Source organism: Microcebus murinus, chromosome 3 (genome assembly GCF_040939455.1).
Source record: "Microcebus murinus isolate Inina chromosome 3, M.murinus_Inina_mat1.0, whole genome shotgun sequence".
NCBI lineage: Eukaryota > Metazoa > Chordata > Mammalia > Primates > Cheirogaleidae > Microcebus > Microcebus murinus.
In genome coordinates, this window is record NC_134106.1 from 70,320,237 (window position 1) to 70,341,528 (window position 21,292).

At 36.6% G+C, this 21,292-nt stretch overlaps 1 protein-coding gene across 1 annotated transcript in view; it reads left to right on the top strand.

Annotated features, from left to right (window-relative positions):
* Positions 1-21,292, top strand: part of DNAH6 (dynein axonemal heavy chain 6) — a 299,735-nt gene that overhangs the window by 92,058 nt on the left and 186,385 nt on the right. Inside the window, exons 10-13 of the mRNA XM_012774259.3 lie at positions 3,199-3,315; positions 7,297-7,497; positions 14,905-15,025; positions 19,328-19,479. Of these exons, the coding sequence (XP_012629713.3) occupies positions 3,199-3,315; positions 7,297-7,497; positions 14,905-15,025; positions 19,328-19,479 (591 nt within the window). The remainder of the gene's footprint in view (positions 1-3,198; positions 3,316-7,296; positions 7,498-14,904; positions 15,026-19,327; positions 19,480-21,292) is intronic.

Sequence of the window (21,292 nt, forward strand, 5' to 3'; positions counted from 1 at the left end):
ATTTATTGTTTTGGAATTTTTTGATAAAGGCCATTCTCAGGGGAGATAAGTGATATCTCCTTGTGGTTTTTATGTGCATTCCCTGATGATTAGAGATATTGGGCATTTTTTCATATGTTTGTAGGCCATCAGTCTATCTTCTTTTGAAAAGTTTCTGTTCATGTCCTTTGCCCCTTTTTGTTAGGGTTGTTTGATATTTTCTTGCTGATTTTCCTGAGTTCTATATAGATTCTAGTTATCAGCCCTTTATCAAAAATGTAGCATGTGAATATTTTTCTTTAATATCTCAATTTCTTTAGTGAATTTTTCTTCCAAGTCCTGGATTTTTTTTGTGGTTTCTTTGTGTTGGGTATCCATTTTCTCTTGCATATCATTGAGTTTTCTTACAATCCATGTTCAAAATTCTTCTTCTGTCATTTTAATGTTCTAAATTTTGTTGACATCCATTGCTAGAGAGCTGGTATTCCCCTTGGCGGTGTGCTCTCAGTTTGATTCTTCATCCCTCCAAAGTTCTTTCACTGATTCCTTCCTATCTGGAGTAGCTGTTACTTCTTACCTGTAGATTTTCATTTAGATAATGACACAATGACACACCTAGTTTAGTCTCTGAGCCAGTAGGTGGTGTTTGCAGGTGAGATTTGACCACATCCTGTATGAGTCAGTAAATGTAGTAAAAAGACATGCAAATTGACCTCCCTGTCAGTAGGTGGTGCTTGCTGGAACTAGCAAGCTGCAGTGTTGTTTTTGGGTCCTGTAACCAGCTCTTGTTCCTCTGGAGAAGCACTCCAGTGCCTCAGTTGTTGGGTGGGGCCCTGGGACTTCCAGGTGTGTCCTTATTCTCCAATTCAGTGGGGGTAGGTGGGGGAGTGAGGCTGGGCAGAGCTGGGTTGGGTGAGCCTTCCCTCAAGCTCCACAAATACTGTTAGCAGGGGTCAAAAGTCTGTTCTCTGCATCTGGGCAAAGCTGTCAGGGAGGGGCTGAAATGGCCCCACTCAACCAAAAAGTCTGCACGTGGAGGTGGGGCTGTCTGAGATGCACAGTCTGGCAATCTGGAGCAGGCCTGGCTCCTTTACACCCTCCCCTATTCCATGGTTTTTCCTGAGCCTCTGCCAGCAGGCAGGACCTCAAGCCAGTGGATCTCCCCTGACTGTGATGCAAGCCAGGAGGCTTCCTGCCCAGGATCATAGCCTGAGCTGGAAGCACAGCCCTCCCATGGGAGGATAGTTGTCCCTAGAGCACCCTGCAACTAGGACCTACTCTGATCTGCCCCTGAAGGCACACACACCACAGTAAACTAGTTCACAAATATCCCTTCAGTGCCTCCAGGCAATGCGATCACGTCCTGGGTGTATGGGGTGTCCTGCAAACCCATGCCCTGGGCCCCAGAGATCAATCCTTGACCCTGCCAGGGAGAAGAGTGCCGGTCTCAAGTCACCCACGGGGTTCCCAAGCTGGATCAATGTCTCTCTGCCTCAGGATTTACCCTGCTCTGTGGAGTCACCAGGAAAGCAACACCTGGGAGGGCTGGTGGATAGGGAGCTCACAGTCCAAGTACTCCTCAATCTGCTACAGGGCTCCCCAAAGGAAAGGTCCCATTCCCTGCGATGCCTCCAAGTGGTGGCTAAATTGTCTCTCTAAGCAGCCACGGGGAGGGGAGGGGAGGAGAGAATGAAGCAATATGGAACCTGCCAATGGGCTCGGGTCTGTGAAGCATGAGGTGCCCCAAGGGAGTGGGGATCCTGTTGCCCTGTCTGTAAGACACTCACAGCTCACTAGTGGCAGTCATCTCCGGGCTGGTGTTGGCAGGTCTCTCTAGCAGCTCAGGATCCCACCAGCAGTCCAAGATGCAAGAGAGGGGAAATTTAACCACTCTACCTACCCTTCTCACTGGTCTCAAGCCTCTCAGGGTTTAGACCCTGCTGATGCCTTTCTCCTTTCAGTTCTGTTCCACAACTTCTTCTAGTGAAGTCTCCTATAGTTTCGGGCAACCTTTCTTCTGACCCTCATCTGATCTGTTTGTCTGCCTGTTTGGTTTTTTCACTTTCATCTAAAATCTATGTTTCTTGCAGAGACACTCTGGCTGGTAGCTTTTCTCATGTGCCATCTTGTCGGTTGTCAGAAATGTATTATAATTCTTGTAAATAATTTCTTTTATTAATCATGTACTCACTATTTCAGATAATGCTGCGAAGGACTTCCTTGTCTATACATTTTTCACACATTGCTGATTTTTCCTCTTAGAAGAAATTCCTAAATGTAGAATTGTTGGATCAAAAATATGCATGCTTTTTAAGGCTTTGGATACCTTCTGATCCATAACTTTCTAGAAAGTTTTGCTAATTTATAACTTTCCTAGCCACGTTTGAGAATGAGCATTTACCCACATGCACACTAGATATTATCATTCATTTTAATGCTTGTCAGTCTGTTGAATGCAAAGTGCTATATCACTGCTTTTAAACGTTATACTTTTTTATTTGCAACCATAGAGCAGGGATAAGAGCATAGGTCCAGTAACAGAAAGACCTGTGTTTAAATTCTGGTCTGCTGCCTACTAACCAATATGTTGTAGATGAAATATTTTACCTTCTCCAGATCCCATTTTCTTACAGAAGTAATAATGGTACTTATTTCATACGGTTGATGTGGGAATTATATGAATAGCACTGTGCCTGACACACAGTAAACAATCAATCCTGTTACTAATAAACTATTTTAAGGAAGAGAAGGAGGAGGTTGATTGATCATTTGTATTTTCCTTTTAAGAATTATCAGATTATGCCCTTCTCCCATGTTTCTATTTGAGTACATGTCTATTTGAATATATTTCTATTTAAGTATTAATATAGTACTTCTATTAATTATATCAACAATATTTTCATTCAATTATTACCAACTTTCTACCTGCTACATATTATACATTACTGATATGTTTTCCCAATTTATTATTTACTTTTACATTTTGTCAATCGTGTTTTTATAAAAATAGAAGTTTTACATAGCTATGTAGGCTTTCAATACTTGCCTATTTTTCTGTGGTATTACTTTTTTTAAAAGACTTTCTGCACACCACGTTTATAAATTCAGCTAATTGTATAAAGTTAAGTTTACATGTCTCTTGTTTTGTTTTTGTTTTATTTTTTAATTTTACACCTTGGAACTTGTGTCTTTATAACACTGCAAATGTGCTCATTTCAGGGGGCTCCTGTGATGGAAAGGCAAGAAGAAGATGAGTCCCTCATCCCCATGTTCCTCACAGAACTGATCTTGACAGTCCAGTCACTACTCTTTGAGCCTTCTTTGGAAGATTTCCTGGTGTGTGTTTTTTCATATAAAATCCACGTATAAGCAAATTTTTGTAAAATTAAGCAGCTGTTTTACTGTCAATTGAATGGCAGGATTGCAGACGGCGCATCTCCAAACTGATCATAAGAAACAATGCATTGTTCTCTCACAGCGTTATATCTACATCAAACTATCTGATAGATTAGCACATTCTCTTTAACTTAAGACAGATCAGGGACCTCATAAGCTACACAAGCAAGAAAATATGCTCTCTACAAAATTTGTAATTGACTATATACATCTCTCTAAATAGAGTCCAAGAAATCTCTCTATCGTAAATAACATTTCTGAAATCTTTTTAAAAGTATGCTACATCTGAGAGAATTTCATTGTTCCAGTTATCTATTGTTGTGTAGCAGGTGACCACAAATTTAGCAGTTTAAAACAACAGCCATTTATTATCTCACAGTTTCTGTAGGTCGGGGGCCTGGGCACTCACTGCTCAGCTCATTGTTTCAGGACCTCTCCAGGCTGCCATTCAGGGATCTCCTGGGCCTGAGATCTTATCAGAAGCTTGAGTAGAGAAGGATCCACTTCTGAACCCCCTCAGGTTTTTGGAAGAATTCAGCTCTATGCAGCTATAGGACTGGGATTCCCATTTTCTTGAGGGATGTCAACCAGGGACCACCCTTAGGTCTTAGAAACCATGTGGTCCCCTTTATAGACAGTTTACAATATGGCCATTTACTTCTTCAAGGCCATATGGAGAATTTCTCTCAGAAAGGGCCCAATTCCTCTAAGGACTTTCAGTCATGTCTATCCAAGACAATCACCTTTTTGATCAACTCAGAATCAATTGATTTGAGACCTTAATTATATCTGTAAAATCCCTCCATCTTTGCCACATAATGTAACCTAATCATGGGAATGACATCCCATGATATTCACAGGTCTCACCCATACTCAAGAGGAGAGTATTGTACAGAGTTTGTACACAGAGGGCAGGAATCTTAGGGATTGTCTTAGAATTCTGCCTACCACATGTGCATAGTAAACCAGTTGGAGTCTGTATTTTCTGTTGTTAGCTGGTATACTATGGTGCAACAGCACTAGTAATGAGGATCTTCAGGTTTTAGTTTTGGCTTTACAATTAATGAGCTATTTGACCTTGGGAAAACCACTTACCTCTCTGGGTTTCAGTTTCTGCATTTATAAAATGAGTTCTAGTTTTGCTTCCTATTCCATGCAGCAGTCTATGCTTCTGTAATTTATGAGATAGGCTCCTCTAAGACATTTACAATCTCTGGAAGACTGCTAAGGTCCCTGTGGTTGAAAGCCCACTCAAAAGCTCCCACACAGAGAAGCACTGGGCTCTTATGTCCCAGACTGCCACAAGACTCATCCTTCACATGGGACAATGTACCCATATGAAGGTGCCCCTGTGCTACAGATGGCACAAGGAGGCTCTCTCCTGCAAGCAGCTAGCTGTTCTTTACTCCCCAAGTGATGGGCCTCAAAAAACCCTATACTCTTCTCATTTCCTATTGTAGGACCCTGCTCCCCACATGGGTATTTTTAACTCCTATACCTGAAAAATATATTGCTAAGCTCTGGGCATAATCAGCATGTTTGTGTGTTCATACCAATATAATATTTTACTTCATATAACCCAAAATTAACCAATAAATGTTAAATAAAACTATAATTCTTAAATTTTCTATTTTTCTCCTACTGTTTTAGTCATTAGCCTTAATCATCCCCATCCAGTTGTTTCAAACACACACACATACAGAGCTTAGTCTAAAGGAAAATTATACATCTAGTCTGACATCTTGCATTGTTCTTAACTATATTACCTATGGATTCCTAATACTTGATTCAATACATATTTTCAATTTTTACCTTTCCTATTATGTTTGGCAGCTTCCCTGTTGCATTTGATTCTGGTTACTGCTTTCGCCTCTTGAAGTGACTCTTCCCTCCATTGATTCCTCTTAATTCTACTCCTGTACCAACATTTTTTCCCTTCTCTGTCCTCTTTCCAAGAGCCTCTTTTTTGTCTGACCTTGACTGTTGCTATCCTAAAAAACTCCCTTCCTCTGCTTCTCAACCTCTGTGCTCTTCTTGGATTCTCTTTTCTGTGTCCATTGTTCTGACTACCACTTCTAGAATGCCAACATAAATATATGTTGAGAACTTTTCTTCTAAACTCCAACTAAATGGCCATCTGGAAATCTCCACCTGAATCACAAAATTAACTGCAATTCACCAAAATGACTTGAACTTATCAACTTTTTCCAAAACTTGCTCTTCCCTCCCTGTCTCCCTGTCAATGAAAGGCACTATCCAGTTGCCCAAGCCAGCAATGTGGGAGTCCTCCTGGATTCTCCACTACCTCCTCAAGACCAAGTTACCGGACCTGGTGTGCTGACCCTTGGTCGTACCCCCTCCACATCTCTCTGTAGAGACCTCATCATTCTTATTTGGTCTGCCATAGAAATCTGTTCTCATCTGCCTGCTCCCTTCTCTCTCAGGCAGTCTCCACATTGCTGACAACAAGATTAGTCTCCCAGGCAAATCTGATCATGTCACTTTTCTGCTTAAAATTTCTCCGTCACCTATAGTAGCATTTTTCAGAGTAAGCTCTGTGAGATGTTGATCAGCATTTTAAGAGTGAAGGAGTTGCCATACACATTTACATATTGACAGCTATGAAAAATCCTAGTGAGCAGGTTCTAAGAAGAATCCTGTTTGACTTTGTTCAACCCAAGGTTTCTTCCCAAATTTAACTGGGAAGCTGGGACCCTGTATCCTCTGGGCAGTCCCCAGTCACAGTCTGGGGAGCTACAATCTATGGGGCCAACATTGGAATTATACATAAGGCATTTCATGAGGGGACCAACTGAGTGCTGTCCTGTTTCTTCACACTGGCAACATTCTCAGTGCATAAACAACTCACAGCACCCAAGCCTACCACCCCTACCTCGGGCCCCCCCATACACAATGACTTGGCAGGGATTGTACTCCTGTCTTGTACATTGGTACATTGGAGCCTCCAATATCTATTATTCCACTCTACATCGTCATGTGTTCAAGAGGTACCGTTTCTTTATCTCATTTTCTCTAATTAGATTTTGCATTTGTTATAAACTATAAACTAATTAATGTACATTGAAGAGAATTTGCAAAATATGGAAAAAGGATCATTAAAAGCATTCATAATCCTATGTACCAGAAATAGAAATAACTTCTGTTAATATTTTTATATACTTCCTTCCAGTCTTGTTTTAGTACATACCGACATACTGACATAGCTAGCTTACCACGAGATTATAAACGTAGACAGATATAGATACAGATACATACTTAAATTGAGTTGCTATCATACACCAATTTTATGTCCTACTCGCTCTCTCTTTTTTTTAACTTAACATTATATCATAATCTTTTCTCCATGTCATTAAACAATTTTCAGAGATACCATTTTGAAAGGATACATGATTTTCCATTGCATAAATGAACCATAACTTACATTACTGTACTCCTATTTTTGAACACTTAAGTGTTGCTCTAATTATGAGCAATGCTGCAGTGAGTGTCTTTTCATGTAAATCTTTGTTTAATTTACATATGTAATTTCTTCTCCTAGGTTAGACTGCTGGAAAACAAATTACTGCTCAAAGAACATAAACTATTAACCCTCCCTCTAAACTTTCCTATAGGCTTACTTTGGCCTTTCTTTCCTTATGATCTATTATTCTTTTGTTTACACTTCCACTATAGAACTCATCACAATGTGTTGCAATTTTTTGCTTATCTGGCTCTCTCTCAGTTTGAAAATATGTGTCCTGAAGGCAAGGCTGTGTCTTCTGATTTATCATATACTCAGAATCAGCACAACACCTGACCTGGTTGAATGGGTTTTTATTTAACATTCAAAAAATTCAAAAGTACTCATAAATATAGTCATATATGTATTTACATTTATGTTTATGTCTTTTTCTCTAACAGGATGGTATTTCAGGTGCAATTAATCATTGTCAAAACACCGTGCTATCAATTCCTAATCTCGTGCCTGATTCATATTTTGATGCTTTCACCAGTCCTTACATTAACAACAAACTTGAGGAAAAAACCTGTGGAACTGGGCCGAGTTTAGCATCAGTATTTGAAGATGATAAGAATTTTCACGCAATTATCTGTCAAATAAAGGTATAGTTACTTTGACTAACCTATTTTATAATGTTCTCAATTTTTAAGAAATTGAGTAACATAGTCTCTTTCTTATCTTTAAATGTTCTGCTTGGAATACACCAAATCTCTAAATAGTAAAATTTGAAAATAATCTTTGTCCTTTAGAAATTATCCTATGAAGCATAAAATGGTTTTTTAATATTTAAAAACAAAAGCACATTTATAGAGGAAATTGATATGAGAAAGGAAAGAACGGCATTACTCCTTGGCTTGTTTCTTCTCTAGTTCTGGGTAACCTAGTCTCCTACACGGAAAACAGGAGTGTGGATGATATAGCTTGGATACTTGTCCCCTCCAAATCTCATGTTGAAATTCCATCTCCAGTGTTTGAGGTGGCAGCGAGTGAAAGGTGTTTGGGGAATGGGGGCAGATTCCTCATGAATGTCCGGTGCTCTCGTCACAATAATGAGTGAGTTCTTGCTTTGTTTGTTCATGTGAGAGCTGGTTGTTTAAAAATGTGTGGTGCCACCTCCTCCCTCTCTTGCTCCTTCTCTCACCATGTGACACGCCTGCTCCTCCTTTGCCTTCTGCATTGATTGGAAATTCCCTGAAGCTCTTCGCAGAAGTAGATGCTGGCCCCATGTTTCTTGTACAGTCTGCAGTACCGCAAGCCAAATAAACCTCTTTTCTTTATAAATTACCCAGCCTCAGGCATTTTTTATAGCAACACAAAATGAACTAACAGTGGCCCTCAACTTACTGTGATTACCTTTTCTCCTTGGCATCCAAGTGCTACTATAATTTTCAAACTCAAAATGTGCCTATTGGTTAGTCATCAATATCCATTATACATAGAGCCCTGTGTAACTTAAAATTACCATGGTGTCTAATTTTGTTCATTTTATGAAGATATTGTTATAGCTATCACAATATGATTTCAAAAACAAATGTAGTGTATTTTATCTAATACTGTTTCCATTCTTGCTTATAGTGAGTTATTCTCAACTGTATTATTTTGAATTATCAATTCAAAAATTATAAGCTCTTACCATGTTTCATTGTCCCCCTTTCAAAATTTTAACTTTACAAATTATTTTAACTCTATGTGGTTCTAATTCCAAAATTTTATTCTAAATCTTTTGTTCTTTTGCATTAATACTTGTACTAAGAGAGACTTACACAACCTCATTTCATTCACTAACTACCATTTTATGTGCCCTAATAACAAATACCAAAATAGTTTCTACTTCATCAACTTCTCTTCTTAGTCAATTATTTTTCTTTAAAATGGTGGCTATGGCATTTGTAATTCAAAATGATATTTTCAAATTGGAGGAGTCAGGGCAGCTGTCTAAATTTGAATCATCACACATATTTTCCAAAAATAATGAAGACCTATAAGAAAAAGAAATAAAACTAAACAAAATTTATGCCCTTAGCAAGTAACTAGAAGACAGAGAGCACCCAAATGTCAAATTACCTTTGAGTAGAATAATAAAAATAAAAACCAATGAGCTTTCTTTTTTAGCCTCCCACCACAAGCCTTTGTCGACAGTGAGGCCAGCCCTTCGGAAAAACTACAAAAGAGAGAAGCAAGGAGCTAGCAGCAGGCTTGAGGTTAATCTAAAATCAGAGCCAGAAAGAAGTCCACCCTACATTCTAAAATAATTGTTAAAAAGGCCTAGTAGATCAGAGCACTGACTATAGGAAAGGACTTAAAACTTCAAATTATTGAAGATGGCAACAGTTCTGGGGAGGAAATAGATTGAAAAAGAACAATAGGCATTATTTGAACATTGGGGTAGTAAGGAGGAAGTGAAGCAACTAGTGAAAATGTAAAATCTCCAAGACAAAAAAAAAGAGCCAAAAAGGTGGAGCAGACCAAACTCCTTCCCCACCATCATAAAATAAAATAAAATAGATTGCCCTTGAACTATAAATTTTGTAAATCACTCCAAATCCATGAGCTGAAGAAATTAAAATAGATTAAATACATGCAAATCTACTACAACAAGGAAATAGAAAATGAGAATTAAAATAGCTGAGGAATATACTCCCCCCCACTCCCAATAATGAAGCAAAAGCAACACTAAAAACTGAAGTAAATATTCTCAAAGAAACATCCGAATGTATGGAAATCACATTGAGTAAAAATTTCAAAACTAAAATAGAAGTGGGTAAAAGGGCAAAAATCTTCTCACAAATGAAGAGCAAATTACATGATACCTAAGGGAGAATAAACTCAAATGAAAGTTTAATGTTCATGTAGAAGAATGACAGGAAAAAATGAGTATAGAAGAAAAACCAGAAAACAGCTAAGAGAAAATGTTATCTAACTATGACTCAAAATCTATATGCAATAATAGAATGGATAAATTTGATTACATAAAAATTAAAAAGCTCTTGCAAAGCAAAAAAAAAATTTTTAAGTAAAAATACAATTACAAATTGGGAGAATCTATTTGCACCATAATATCACAGCTAAGGGCTAATATTTCTAATAAGCGAAGAACCTTTACAATGGGGAAGAGGAAGGAGACTAAAACCAGACAGAAAAATGGTCAAAATGTATGTCAGGAAATTCACTAAAAAATAGCATCTAAGCATATGAAAATATATTCTACCTCACTCATAAGACAAATGCAAATTTAAACAAAACTGAGGTATCATTTCTCAACTATCAGATTAGCAGAATGCCAACACATTCTGTTGGCTGGCCTACGGGGAAACAGAAACTCTCTCACATTTTGCTTGTGGTAATGCAAACAATAAAACAGAATTTTGTAACATATAACAAAACTATTAGGTTATTAAATATGAAATGTCCAATTTCCTTAAGTAGTAAGTTTGACAGTTGATATCTCTGATGTATCACTTTGACATTTTTTGTTTTATTTTTATTGTGAAAGTATATCCTTGGTCTTTCAAATGCAAGTTTTGGCTTGTGATTATCTTTCAAATTTTTTAGAGCAATTTTTGTCAAAACATGGATAAATCAAAAATTCATGTTATTTTTTAATATGAGTCCCATCGTGGAAACAATGCAGCACAGATAGCTAGAAATATCAATGAAGTGTTTAGGAAGGATGTGGCTAATGAACACACAGTACATCAGTGATTTGAGAAGTTCTGTTTTGGTGACTTTAATCTTGAAAATGAACCATGTGGGTGACCTGAGACCAAGGTGGCTGACAATGAGCTGAGAGCTGTACTGGATCCATCTCAACCTACGGGTGAATTAGTAGCAAGGTTTGATGATATTATTCCAACAATATTGGACTATTTGAAACAAATTGCAAGGTAAAGAAGCTGGATAGATGAGTACCACGTGAATTAAATGAGCATCAGAAGAGAAATCATCTCAAAGCTTGCCTTACTTTGCTGTCCAGACATAAAAGCAAACCATTTCTACACCATATTGTTATGTGTGATGAAAAATGGATTCTTTTTGATAACCAAAAGTGCTCGCACAATGGTTGGATAAAAGATGAAGTGCCAAAACACAGTCCAAAACCGAATAGTCATAAAAAAAAAAAATGCTAATGGTGTCTGTTTGGTGGTCCAGCCCTGGCGCCCACTACAGCTTCATGAAAATTAGTCAATCAATTACCGAGGATGTCTACTGCAACCAGTTGGACCACATGATAAGGATGCTTGTGATTAAGCAGCTGAGATTGGTCAATAGAACAAGACAACGCTCAACCACATGTCACACAAACAATGCTGCTCAAACTACAGAAGCTGGACTTGAAAACTGTCTGTCAACCACTGTATTCACCAGACCTTGTGCCAACCGACTAACACTTCTTCCAGGCTTTGGACCACTTATTGCAAGGAAAAAATAATCAACTCTCCACAAGCTGTGGAAAACACCTTTCACAATTTCATTGCCACTCGCTCTCCAGGCTTCTTCACTGCCAGCATACACAAGCTACATTAAGATGGCAAAACTGTGTGTATAGTTTAGGTGCATACTTTGATTAATTGTACTGCTTCTTGTTTGAGACATAATAAATCAAGCTTTTGATTCAAAATCGGACATTTCAGATTTAATGACCTAATGTCTATGTATTTACCTTTTGATCCAGCAATACCACCTTTAAAGATGTACTCTGAAAATATGTTTTCAACAATGCAAAAGTACATATACATTAGGTTATTTATTGCAGCAGCATTGTTTATAATTGTAAAACATTAGAAACTACCAAAACACCCATACATAAAAGAATGATTGAAAAATTTATGGTACATCAACACAGCAGAATACTATGCAATTGAACAAACGAATGAGAAAGATAGCTATTAATTAATATGGAGTGATTTCCAGGATATATTATTACATGAAAAAGGCAAAGTACGAAAGAATATCCATAGTATACTACTCTTTATGTCAGAATCAAGGGCTAGGGGGAGATAAACCAGAAACTAAGGAAATTGATTACCTAGAGGAAATGAAGGGAATGGTGTAGAAAAGATGAGGATATGGAGTGGAAAATATAGGAGAAATAACTACTTTCTCAGTATACCTTTGAATATAGTTCTAAAAAAACAGACATGGAGAATACTGCTAAAATAAAATACAAACCAAAGCAAATGAACTTGAATATATTTCAAATGTGTAACAAAACCACACCGAAGGGAAGAGGGGAAAAAACTAAACCAAGTAACTTTTGAACACAGTATTTTGTCCATGTATCCTTAGGCCACAGACTATGATAATAAATATTAAACTGCAGTTAGTAGGTTTATTTTTCACAGTGGTATTAGTGTGCTAGCAATTCTGAAACTGCTTTCTGTGTATTTTAGGGTTGAGCAAATAAGCCAACATATTGTGAATAATGAAATGAGACTACTCATCCTCAGAAAGGGAGTTATAGATTCTTAAAAGGGAAGGCTAGAATGAACCCTATTGTGTTGTACTAGAATTGGAATTATGAACTCATGGCTTTTAATTGATCTATAGAATGAAAGAGAAATATATAGGGCTTTGTATATGTATATGGGGTGTGTGTGTGTTTATATTTCCTAGACCTGTCTCTGACATAGCCTAGAAGCAATGACATCCTAATAGCAATAACCACATCTAGTATCCACATGTTGGTTTCTATATATCATACCAAATTAAAAGGAACTCTCTTTGGTCTGTCTGGAGAAATGTTTTATTCAAGGTCTGGGGCAGGGAAAATACAAGATGAGCCCAGAACATATTGTTGAACCAAAAAATAAGAATTTTCCCAAAGAATAATGGAGACAAATAGAAAAGACAAAAATCCAGCTTGAAGTGTCTCACTAGGACAATTTGATAATTAAAAGAAATAATGATTATAACAGTACCATAATACCTTGAATAAAATGAGAATATATGAGTCCATATTGTGAATTAATAAATAACTAATTAATTAATTGAATTCGTGAGAAGGGGAAGTTTTTCCTTCAGTAGAATGCCAACCAATAAATTTAGAAGAAAAATGTAATTAGAAAAATCAGCACAGTAGCCATCACAGAAATAGGTTGCTGGAGTCTCCAATGTATACTACATTTTTGTATACATTTGAGTATGCAAATGTATGATGAGAAACAGGATATTTAGATAGCCTCAAATCTATCTCTCAAAATATATTTATTGATTTCAAAGGGGGAAAATAGTAAGTTTACAATGATAAGCCTGGCAGACACAACCTTAACCAACATGTTAACATTACCAACAATGGGACAAATTGACAAGTGACTTGTGATATTATGCGTGGAGAATACACATCACTTCTGTAGTATTACTGCCAAAAATTTATATCTGAATCCAAACATGAGGAAATATAGAACACACACACATACCCAACTATGATGTTCTTCAAAAATGTAAACAGCATGCAAGACAAAGGAAGATTAGGAAACTGTCCCCAATTAAAGGAAACCAAAGAGAGATGACAAAATATAATACATGATGCTGGATAGGACAGTGGACCAGAAAAAAAAATGTTTTTGCTATGACAATACTGGGATAAATTGTAGAATTTGCATAAGGTCAATAATTAGGTAATAGTATTCATATCCATGTTAATTTCTTGATTTAGAGCATTATACTGTGGTTATATAAGAAAATGTCCTTGTGTTTAGTAAATAAAATCTGAAATATTTAGGGGCAAATGTGTCAGGTGCCTGCAGCTTTCTCCCAAATGGTTTGGAGTGAAATAATATATAGAGAGAAAGAATGATAAAGTAAAAATGATAAATTGTTGAAATGTAGGGAATTTTGGTGATGAATATATATATATTCTTTGTAATATTCTAGCTACTTTCTTGTGAATTAGAAATTATTCCAAAATAAACATTTTTTGAAATTATATTTTGAGCATTAATGGAGCTTCCCATTTATAAGCCTCGTATGATATTTCTATTACCTGCATGACCACATATCAGAGACACTATTTAGTCAGCTCAAAGGAGATACAGTTTGACATAGGCTCTTTTCAATTTTTAATATAAAGAAAGAAACAGCAGAAATGTTCTGGAAGATTACACAAGAGCCTATCAAAAAGAAATAAATGAACAAATAACTAAATACAGACATATGGGGTGTGTGCTATTTTTTATAAACTTTCTATTAATACTATCAGCCTACCATCCATAAAGCATGACTGAGCCACTTTCCCTAACATTGGTGTGTTTGTGCAATTCGATTGATCATCTCTAGTTTTTCCTGGGACAAATTGCAGGCATTTGCAAGTCTTGATAGGAAATAAAAGGGAAGGGTATGGAGTGGAGCCAGGAAGTCATGGACCAAGATCAACAACAAACAAATCCAACTGCCTTTCATAGACATTGAACATATGATAATATATATTGACATAATGTTAAAGGGACTGAAATGATTGGAAATGATTGTCTTGGTTTGAAAGAATTTGTGGGGAAAGATAGGTTGAAGCCAAGTTTAAGAAATGTGAGAGGAAAGTTTTTATTACAGCAAGCATAGAGTACATTTTGGCATAAGAGACTGGCCAGTGCAAAGGATTTGATAGTAAGATTAAGCAATTGATTTTGTGGGCATGCCAAACAGTTTTGCCTTGGCTCAAATATACTTTTTGCAGACATAAAATTTGTAGTTTGGAAAATAAACAGGTACTGCTTCTTTGCCATATGTTTACTAGTAATATATAAGTTCATAATGAAGCAGAAAAATATTACTAGTGTACTTCCCTATCATAAGCCATTTGAAGATGGATTTTTTTTTAATTTCATAACATTTTCTTCTTGAATCCATTAACTGCTCTTTGACATTAAGGATGTTATCTTTCCCCACTCATGTATCCCTAGATCAGAGGATACTATTGGGTTCAGATTATGTGTGTGTGTTGCTTGTTTAGTTATATTGAATTAAATTCTGCTTAAAAAATATATAGTTTTATTTGGCTGTTTGTTTATATTTAGGAAACCATTCAGGCAGCATTTGAATCTGCCCGCTTATATGCAGCTACGTTTGAAAAGTTTCAGATATTCTTCAAGGAAAATGAAAGTCTTGACTTACAAGCTCTCAAACTTCAGGAACCTGGTAAATATTCCATTTGTCCTTACTAATTATCTTTTATAAGGATACCAAGATTTGTAGTCTCCTGGGTTTCTGTACGGTGGTGTTTGGTGACGGAAATGGTAGCCCCAAAGAGTTGGTCTGACAAAAGGCAAGAGTTTATTCATTTCTAGATTATTTTCCAAATAATTACCTTTTCCTTTGTCCTTATTCTCTATTACTGATTTATTTCAGGATATTATAGCAAGCAATTCCTACCTCATGGCTTATCTTTTAGTATTAGGTTGTATCAGTGCTAAAGTTAAATAGCCTGTACATGGAAAGCAATTGAAAGCAATGTGTCCCTCTACCAATTCTGTTAAATAAGGTTTACATAAATTTTTCTATCTCAGGAATCCAAGTTACTCTTTTTTTTCTGGGACCACATTGAGACCTGGTGGATGTGAATCAACAACTCAGTCATGAAATTAGATGCACAGGGAAATTATTTTATTAGACTTATCATCTTTAACATAAGAAAATAATCTACAATATCCAAGTAAAATTTCAGGCAAGGAAGTTCTCAGATAATTATGAAAATTAAGTATATTTTATTTGTTATTACTATTTTAAAATGTGAAGCATATCATTCATGTTCTTTTTTTATTTCGTGAACTGGCTTTATGACTTTATTTTCTTATATGTAAAAATAATTACTTTGATACTCTGCTTCATAAACCAGCACTAATGTTTCAAAATTTTATGTTTTTCTTTCAACTCTTTATTTTTATTATGCTGAAATATTTTAAATTAAAGTAGATATTTCACCCCTAAGTTGAATAATTTGATATACATCTCTAAAAACCATGTTCCTAAAGAGCCAAAATAATAGTATCAGACCCAAACCAACAATTCCTTAATATCAACACTTAATTCTATATTTAAAATCTCCCAAATAAAATAGTTTACAACTGGTTTGGCCCAGGATCTAGTCCAAGAGCAGTCATTGTATCTTGTTGTTATTTCCCTTAAGTTTAAAAAATCTGAAACAGACTTTTTTTTTCAAGATACTAACTTGTCAGCATAACAAAAATGGACAAGTGTACTTCTGCTGTTCTTCAGCAACACTGTGACACTAGGATTTAGTGTGTGCTGAACTGGAGTACACTAACAGGGACATGAGGAAGTGATGTCCCATGTGCTGTAGCATGGCACCACGGTGGCAGGAAGGTGTGGAGCCTGCAGAGAAGTCCTGATTCAAATAGCGAGTTCTAATCACTGAGCTCTTCTGCCTACCTCCTGAGCCCAAGGCCTCCTAGTCTCTTGCTACCACACTGCTCACATTGAAAAGCTTACATCTGGGTAAAGTCCTCTGACTCCTTGGTTGCTCATGATCTAGTGCTACCATGGCTTGTCAGTCCTGCCTCTAAAATCCAATCCTGTAACCAGGTCTCCCAGACAGTAACTATTTATTGGCTGGGACTTTGGAATACTATAGCTTCGACTCCTCACCTCTGTGCTCCTCCTCCTTTTGGAACTCCCTGATACTTCCCAACCTCTAAATCCAATTGTTTTCTAGACGTGTTTTATAGAAGGTGGGTTTGCTCCTGGTAACCATGCATTGCCTGTTATCATATACCCTCAAGTCCATTACAACATTGCGCAACGTACGCTGTAGATCCTTAATAAATGTTTAACTGAACTTTTAGCCAGGTTGCCCCCTGTCTAGCCTTGGAGGATGATCAGGGGATAGGTTCTGCCTTCCTAACAATCAGCCAAACCTCACCATCAAATTTCTATAAATGTCAGTGTTTGTTAATAATTTCTATACTTACTGAGCACTTATGATTATAATAAATACTGTTCGAAGTGATATTCAGGCATCCCATCCAATCCCCACAATTCTATAAGGCTAGTATTAGTATTACCATTTTACCAAAAAAAAAAAAAAAAAAAATACAATGGTGAACTAATACGTCTTGTATTATCCTGGATGGAGCTGGAGCCTGTTCTTCAAAATGAAGTATCACAAGAATATAAAAACAAGTGCCACATGTACTCACCATGAAATTGGCACTAATTGGTCAACACTTATGTGCACATTTGGAAGTAACTTTCATCGGGTATCAGGCAGGTGGGTAGGGAGGGAATGGGTGAATTCACACCTAATGGATGCAGTGTGCACTTTCTAGGGGATGGGCACGCTTGTAGCTCTGACTTGGGTGGTGCAAAGGCACTATATGTAACCAAAGTTTTTATACTTCTGTAATATTCTGAAATAAAAAAAATGTATAGCAAAAAAAGAGATTATAGTAAAATATGCATAACATAAAGTTTTACCACTTTAATCATCGAGGTATTATTAAAGGTTTTGCTATAAAATTTTAATGAAAGTGGGGTTATAAGAACATGGTTATTTAAACATATTAAACTTTATGTATCTAAAAACAAATATCAAGAATTAGCGAGTAGGTAAGGAAAAGAGATTCTAAAAAGAATCTCTTTTTAGATTTCTATGATTATTCAGAAACTAGAAGTATCCCACATTTATGTTATTTTTTTAAATGTCATTTATTGACTAGGAAATATGATTCACATTTCAAAACTCAAAAACATAGGTTACTGAAAAGCTTCTCATCACTGATCCCTGGTCACCCTGTTACCCTTGCCAGAGGCCACCAATACTATTAGTAGCTTTAAAATCTTTCCAGAGAAATTTTATTCATATGTGTATGTTCTCTACCCCCACACCTTTTTTTTATGTTTATGGGACCATCTCTGCTCCTTACTATTTTTTACTTAATAATGGTGGAGATCTTTCTACATCCTTACATAAAAATGTTTCTTATTCTTTAAAAAAAAAAAAAGAGAGATTAGGCAACTGAAGATTACACAGCTAGTAAGCAGTTTAGAAACTGGTTCTCTGACTTAAAATCTGTGTCCCCAGCCATTATACATATTGCCTCTCTTCTATCTCAAAAAGAAATAGAAAATAAATATTAATTCTCTTCTATCAGCTTTACTCTTTTCTTTCTCTTTGTCTATGTAACCATGGCCAACTCATTTAGCTTCCATTGATCTTTATTTCTTTAGGTATAAAATGAGATTTTTGGACCAAATCAGTGTTTCACAAAGTTGCATTCTAGAATAGACCACTATTCTGAAGGATAATTACATGACACCATGAGGAAAGAAAAAAAAAAAAAAACTATGCTCAGATTAGTTTGTAAAATACTAGGCTAAGCAACATTATACACGTCTCCTTACCAGAAGACTTCTCAGATCACTTGATACCCTTATTATTTAGTCAATTCTCAAAAATGCACACATCAAAACCTTCTGAAGTGCGTTGGGTAGATAATTGCTGTCCCTAATTTATATTATGAAGAAGCTAAAGCTCAGAAAGACTAGGTGACTTACCCAAGGCCACACGCAGGTTAAAGACTTGAACCTAGGTCTTCTGTCTGATGTGTTCTTTATACTATATCAAACTCCTCCTTATATTCAGGAGAGGAGATGGCCTTAATAAAGGCAGGAAACAACAGTCTTTTTTCTCTGGGTGGATGGAAGAGGCTTACGAAAAGAGTAAAAGGGGGGCAGTAAAGAAATCAATCTTACCCAAGTGGAAAAAGTAATTGGAAAAAGTTAGATACATTTTCAGAGGCCTATAGGGTACAAGATTTTGAAAGACAGGCAGGGGAGTTTAGAATTGTAATTGCATTAGAAAGAGCTTTCTTTGACCAATACTATGTTAAAAGTGTGTTCAGGAATACTCAGGGTTCCAATGGTTCCAGGTGGATTAAATAAGGAATAAAACTGAGGCAAGAAGATTATCAAAATGCAACTACAGCGTATGCTAAATGCAAATTGACGAAGGCTTTAACCATCATGTAGGGAGCAGGAATGGCAGAGAGATGTTAAGAAAAGGAACAGAGATAAATTTAGCTATACTTTCTCTCTTGTGTTTCAAACTTTTGTTGTTATTAATATTCTCAAAATACTTTACTTTGAGGTACTATATGAGAAAACATTTAAATTAAGCCCAACTTCAGACCAACCTATTCCAGACTATATTCTCTAATGTAATTACAAGTAATGTCCATCTGTCATCTCTTAATAGGAGCCAGAAAACATATTTACATTGTAAAATATTAGTTTATTGTAAGAACAAAATACTATACAGCATTCTGATTAACATTTTAAAGTTATGTAAGCTACTCTAAGTATGGATAACAACATTATAAATATATGTGTAAATTTATTAATGCAATGATTTTAATATGTTTTGTAATGATCTTTTAAAATCCAATGTGATGTATTTTATACTTTCTGTGAATTTTTATGTAGATGTTAAGTACTTTAGTGAACAACTGGAAAAATATCACAAACAGCACAAAGACGCAATAGCTCTCAGACCCACCAGAAATGTAGGATTGCTGCTCATTGACACTAAGCAACTGAAAGAAAAACTAATTCCATCACCTCTGCGATGCTTAGAGGTAACTATGAACTAGTAAAAAAATTTAATTATGTCTCTACAATTATTTTATGATTTTCCTACAACAAAAAAGCCACCTTTATTTTCTTTTTTTTTTTTTTTTTTTTTTTTTTTGAGACAGAGTCTCGCTTTGTTGCCCAGGCTAGAGTGAGTGCCGTGGCATCAGCCTAGCTCACAGCAACCTCAAACTCCTGGGCTCGAGTGATCCTTCTGCCTCAGCCTCCCGGGTAGCTGGGACTACAGGCATGCGCCACCATGCCCGGCTAATTTTTTTTTCTATATATATCAGTTGGCCAATTAATTTCTTTCTATTTATAGTAGAGACGGGGTCTCGCTCTTGCTCAGGCTGGTTTTGAACTCCTGACCTTGAGCAATCCGCCCGCCTCGGCCTCCCAAGAGCTAGGATTACAGGCGTGAGCCACAGCGCCCGGCCATATTTTCTAATATTACAGCTATTAAAATTGACATAAGACTACTGGGCATCCTTAATTTCTAAAAAAATGTCCCATATTCTTCTTTCTGTCACAAGCACAATCGGCTTTTAGGTGAGTTGAGGGAAAGGTCCTCTGGCCTTAGACTAGCCTCTTGTCCTACTCCTTTTTCCTTTGTTGGAACATTTCAAGAATTCCTGCAGAAGAGATACTACTGTAACAGCTCAGTGTTCTAGTGCAAGTGATGGTTAATTCTAGGATACTGAGATCAAGTTTAAGGAATCATTTCCTCAACTGTAACTGTCCTTATAGGTCTAATTATGTTTTGGTGTATTATAGAGCTAGATAAATTTCTGCAATAACTTGTAGAACCAATTCAATAATTTCCTTTGGAGCTAGAGTATACTCGTATATTCTCAAATCCCTCCAGAGAGACAATGGTATAAAACAGGGATTGGAAAACTATAGCCCACAGGGCCAATGCAGCCTGCCTCCTGTTTTGTATCCGCAGTTTTACTGGAACGCCGCCATGGCAATTGGTTTATGTATCTATTGTCTACATCTGCTTTCTCACTGCAAGGACAGAGCTGAGTCATGGTAACAGAGACTGTGTGCCCTGTAAATCTAAAATATGTACTATCTAGCCCTTACAGAAAACCTTTGCTGACTGGTAGGTGACAGAAAAGAGAGCACTGTATAAAACAGTGCAGGCCTGAATGCTAGTATGTTCTGTTATTAATTAGTTGTATGGCATCGGGCTTTCTTCTAAAGCTCTGTTTCATCTGTCCAAAAAAAAAAAAAAATACATATACATATATACGTGTGTGTGTGTGTGTATAATTGGAGCAAATTTAATTCAATTTCAAGAAACATTTTTGAGCAATACTATATACCAAGCCAAAGAAAACTGAACTCAAACTGGCTTAAGCAATCAGAAAAGTTATAGACTTATGTATCCAAAAAGTCCAGAGATTGTGTGGACATCAGGGGGGTTTGATCTAGTGGCTCGATGGTTTTACCAACGACCCAATTTGTTTAATTCTCTTTTCTGAGCTTCCTATGCACCAGCTTCACCCTAAGGTAAGCATTCCCTAGCATTTGTGAAATGGTTATTGAAAGCTCCACGGGCTAATGATTTCCCTGTTCCCATACAGAAAGAAAGAGAGAGATTGAGGTTCTCAGTATGAATCTCTCTCAGCCATATACAAAAGTCCTAGGCCTCTATCTCTGATCAGATTAAGGTCAAAGGTCCACCCAAATCTCATCACTTTGGCAAAAGGAAGCCATGCTCATAATTGCCTAGTGACTGATCCAATTCCATTTTTGTTTGTGATGGAGAGATGAATTTTCCCCAAAAGACATGGCTGCCACCCAATATGAAAG